This window comes from Tupaia chinensis, unplaced genomic scaffold, assembly GCF_000334495.1.
Source record: "Tupaia chinensis unplaced genomic scaffold, TupChi_1.0 Scaffold143624_1, whole genome shotgun sequence".
Taxonomy (NCBI): domain Eukaryota; kingdom Metazoa; phylum Chordata; class Mammalia; order Scandentia; family Tupaiidae; genus Tupaia; species Tupaia belangeri.
The window spans coordinates 163,205-167,735 of NW_006203472.1; the positions used below are offsets into that span (position 1 = coordinate 163,205).

The 4,531-nt window shown below is 59.6% G+C and overlaps 1 protein-coding gene across 1 annotated transcript in view; it reads right to left on the reverse strand.

Annotated features, from left to right (window-relative positions):
* The window catches only part of MUC2 (mucin 2, oligomeric mucus/gel-forming), a 32,014-nt gene that overhangs the window by 14,649 nt on the left and 12,834 nt on the right, over positions 1–4,531 (reverse strand). The window contains exons 24-28 of the mRNA XM_027766682.1: positions 4,007–4,163; positions 2,883–3,030; positions 2,269–2,312; positions 1,617–1,826; positions 574–742 (exon numbers count right to left, since the gene is read on the reverse strand). Of these exons, the coding sequence (XP_027622483.1) occupies positions 574–742; positions 1,617–1,826; positions 2,269–2,312; positions 2,883–3,030; positions 4,007–4,163 (728 nt within the window). The remainder of the gene's footprint in view (positions 1–573; positions 743–1,616; positions 1,827–2,268; positions 2,313–2,882; positions 3,031–4,006; positions 4,164–4,531) is intronic.

Here is a 4,531-nt window from a genome sequence, read left to right on the forward strand (position 1 = left end):
GTGGGTGGTGGTGTGGTGGGGGTAGTGGTAGAAACAGTGGGTGTGGTCGTTGGGGTCGGCGTGGTGGTCGTTGATGGGGTCGGCGTGGTGATAGAAGCAGTGGGTGTGGTCGTTGGTGGGGTCGGCGTGGTGGTCGGTGGTGTGGTGGGCGTGGTGGTAGAGACAGTGGGTGTGGTCGTTGGGGTCGGCGTGGTGGTCGTTGATGGGGTCGGCGTGGTGATAGAAGCAGTGGGTGTGGTCGTTGGTGGGGTCGGCGTGGTGGTCGGTGGTGTGGTGGGCGTGGTGGTAGAGACAGTGGGTGTGGTCGTTGGGGTCGGCGTGGTGGTCGTTGATGGGGTCGGCGTGGTGATAGAAGCAGTGGGTGTGGTCGTTGGTGGGGTCGGCGTGGTGGTCGTTGGTGGGGTCGGCGTGGTGGTAGAGGTGGTAGGCGTGGTCGTTGGTGGGGTGGACGTGGGACAGGTGTCCATCGGCAGGCAGCAATTCACACGTATCTCGTAGTCATAGCAGAGTCCAAATAGTCCATTTTCAAACTGATCTTCGTTATTGCAAACGAACCCAACCGTGGTGTCGCACTGTGCCTTCTGGCCCAGCTCCTCCCAGCTGAGGTGGGGCTCCGTGGCCGACCTGCACTCGATGTCCTCCGGAGCCAGGCAGACACTCTTGAATGTCTCTCGGTCACCGCCGTCACTGCCAGTAGTCGGGCGGTCCTCATTGATCCAGTGGGACCAGAAGCAGCACAGCGCTAGGGAAGCAAAGCTCAGCGTTGGTCACCTACCTCTGAGGAGAGGCACCTTGGGGACGTCACTGGGACCCCCAGGATCATCTCCCACATACAACGGTCTCTCTCCTCCCCCGTCATCACCAAAGGAGAGTTTAGGGTGGATGTGGTGTCGTTTTGCAATTGAAAACTGAAGGCCCAGGGAGATGGGTCTCTGAAGGCTGCCCCAGCAGCCTGTAGCCCTGTGCCCCTTCCTCATGTCCAAATTCTTGTGTCCAAATATATAACAAAAGCACCTCCCACCCCAGTAGGGAAGCAGCTAGCCGGGCTTTCCTCTCTGTTCTGGGCCAGCAATGCTCCCCACAGCTGGTCAAAGGCCGCTTCGTCATTCTCTGGGCTCAGCAGCCCGGTTTACCATTGTAAAGGGTCTCAGCATCACTTACGTGGAGTCACCGGTGAAACTGCAATGCAATGGGGGAAAGAGGGTCTCATTATAGAGTTCGGGATTTTCCTTTCTTTCTTTCTTCCTTCCTTTTTTGTCCTGTGGCTATCACTCCTAGCAACTTGTTCCTTAGTAGCTGTGACCTCAGCAGGAGCACTTACAGAGGAATTTAAGGAACTTCCTCCAATCTGTGGTCCCTAGGGATAGCTCCTTGCTCCTTTTTAGAAAGGTGCCTTCCACAGGTCTGGGCATGGGGACCTGGTCATGTGGCGGGCATCTCGACTCACGAGGAGTGAGTTCAGAGGAATGTCAAGGTCGCCTCACTTCGCAGCTGATTTGCAGATCGCAGTGCCTGGCTGCCCTGGGCCTGGCTGCACTGGGCCAGGCCCCTGCCCCGAGAGCCGTTTGCATGGGTGCTGGGCGGGATGGGCAGAAAGCAGGGTCCCGGGGCCTTACCTGTGCTGGAGGTTGGAGTGGTGGTGGTGGTGGTGGTGGTTGTGAAGGGGGCTGTGGTGGGGACTGTGACCGTAGTGGAGGCTGTCAGAGTGGACGAGGCTTGAGTAGTGGTGGACACACAGATGTTGAAGTGCTTCTCCACAGTTCCGTTGGGGCCACAGAACTCCGAGTAGCAGAACACGCCATCCTGGGTCTGGTTGATAATCTTCCCTACAGGAAAGGGGACACCAACCATGACTGTATCCGGACAGACAGACTCGCAAGGACACCTCAGCCTGTCTCCAGTGAGGGAAAGTGGGATGTCTCCAGCCCTAAGTGCAAACATCTGCTCCAAAAGGACCCCACCCTCAGATCCCTCCCTTCAAAGAAGGTACTCCCTTCAGAACAAAGAAGCTGGGTCAGAGGAGAGGGGTGACAGCCATTTACCACGGCCCTCATTCCCCAGGAGCAGGAAGGATCAAACACATGTCATGTGAGCCCCACGAGGTTGTGAACATCAGAGGCAGGTGTGAGCTGAGAAGGGCTCCAGGACCCAGGGCAGGGGTCAGGGGCAGAGCTCAGAGCCCCGATGAGTCCAGGAACAGGGCACCCCGCAGGCTCCCCTGCAGCCCCTGGCCAGCCAACTCCAGGATAGCCAGAGGGTGCAGCTTACCTTCTTCTGTCTGGCAGACCACCTGAGAGGAGTTGGTGCACACGCTGCAAAACAAGTGCCATGCCTGCAGGTCCCTCCGCCGAGCCCCCACCTCCCCGCTCACAGACACCTGGCTTGCTGGTACCCCTGAGTCCAGGCCCACAGCCCCAGACACCAGCTCCAAAGGAGCCCACCCACTGAGTTCTAACTGGGCAGAGAGGGCACTGAAGCAAGGGAGGGAAGAGCCAGACCAAGCGGGCAGGATGACAGTGGAAGACCCCCTTCTCGCCTGCAAAGGAGGTCTGGTCCTGGGTGCCCTGCCTCCTGTGTGCCTATGCGTGTGTCCACATATGCATACAGGTGTGCACGTTTGCATGGTGTATGCCTACATGTGTACATGTGTGTATGGTGTGCAGGTATGTGTGTGCATGATATGCATGTGGATGTGTGTACACATGTACTTGCCTGCAATGCTTGTGTCTGTTCTGCATGTGTGCACGTAGCATGCATGATGTGTATGTGTGTGTTATACATGTGTGGCTGTGTCTATGTACATGGTTGTACACATGTCTATGTGTATGTGCCTGTGAGTGCACCCACCTCCCCCAGGTGCCCTGTGATGTGGGCTTAGATACCAAGATTTGCAGATGTCCTCGGTGGGAACCGATGCTCCTGGTGGGTAGCGGTTGTCTTCAATATAGCAGCCACACTGTTCCTCGGCGACACACTTCTTCAAGTCCTCATCATAGATGGGCCTGTCCTCAGGGCACCGGGGATAGCAGCCTGGTGGACAGAGGACATGGGCTTTGGGACACCATGGAGGACCCCCAGTGCACCTGCCCACAGATCCTCCTCTCAGGGTGTTCCTCGGGGAAGGCCAGGGACAGAGAAGCAGGTACCCGGATCTCTCCACTCCAGTGGGCCCTGCACACTGCCCCAGGGCCAGAGGATCGCCACAGCCGGTGTGCAGCCAGGCCCTGCCCAGCTTCATATGCCCTAAGCCACCCTGCGCCCCTGACCTGGCTCTGAAAGGCCACTTTGCCCTGCTCTGCTGGACCCCCAGCACTTTTGCTCCTGGCCTTTGAAGTTGAGCATGAACCTGCCTCTTTCCTGCCTCTCCGCAGAAGGGCAGGGCCAGAGCTCAGAGTCCAAGCCCAGTGCTCAGGGAGCAAATTCTGCAACAGGGTGAGCCTGGCCCACCCCAGACCTTGGTTCCTGGCCAGTCGGGGCTCTCTCTGGGCACCCTTGGGGGTCTCAGACAACACCAGCCTTCACCCCCACACAGGCCAAGCCACTCAGGCCTCAACAAGGGCCCTGCCCACAAGGGTCACAGGGCCTGCTCACCCTCCAGGTAGGACACAGAGATGTTGGAGTGGATGCCGTTGATGGTTCTGCAGGTCTCGAAGCTGCGGTTCCCACAAGGTTCGTAGTGCCACTCACACTCGTCCGGGGGGTTGTAGTAGTCACAGAATATGGCTGGGAATGGGAGCACATGGGGAGGGTGAGGCTCAGGAGGCACGGGCGGGCCCGAGGCGATGAGGCAAGGCTCAGGAGGCACGGGCGGGCCCGAGGCGAGGGTAAAACCAGGGTGGGCAGACGTGGGCTTGCTCGTGCCGGCCCTGGTCCTCCAGTGGTCCACAGAGTTGGGGGGTGGACGAGTACGTCCCATCACTCAGTTGGGTAAGGAGTAGCGCCCCAGCCCATGGTGTAGCACCACCAGCCCCACTGCTGGCCCGGCCCAGGGTGGGCAGGCACTCACGGCACAGGTCTGGCGTCCTCCAGAACACGCAGGCCCCCTCCTTGGTGCACTCCTGGGCGTAGGAGGCCACCGCAGAGCAGAAGCACTCGCAGTCCCCACCGGAGTCACAGGAGCAGGAGTCGTGCACACAGGCCTCGTAGAACGGCTTGGGGTCCACCTGAGGAGAGGCCCTTCGTGTGCCCTGTGCCCTTCACGAGCCAGGACTTCCCTGGTGGGCCTGGGGCTCAGGACCCCGGTACTGGCCCTGCTTCTGGGACAGCCCACGATTCCCAGGGCCCCCATGGGACCAACTCAGGAGGGGAGGTCCAGGGACATCTGGCCCACACTCAGGGCCTTGGGTCCTCGGTGTAAGATTTCAGTCCTAAAGCCCCTTCCTCCACTGCTCCTAGCCGAGGGCTATCTGGGAGGTAGGTGGTATGGGGGGGGGGTAGGTAACCTCCCTCCCTGGTGAGCAGGGAGCCTGGGAAGGCAGAGGGAAGTCAGGGGGCTCAGGAGATCTGAACATCTGATCACAGTTCAAAAGCT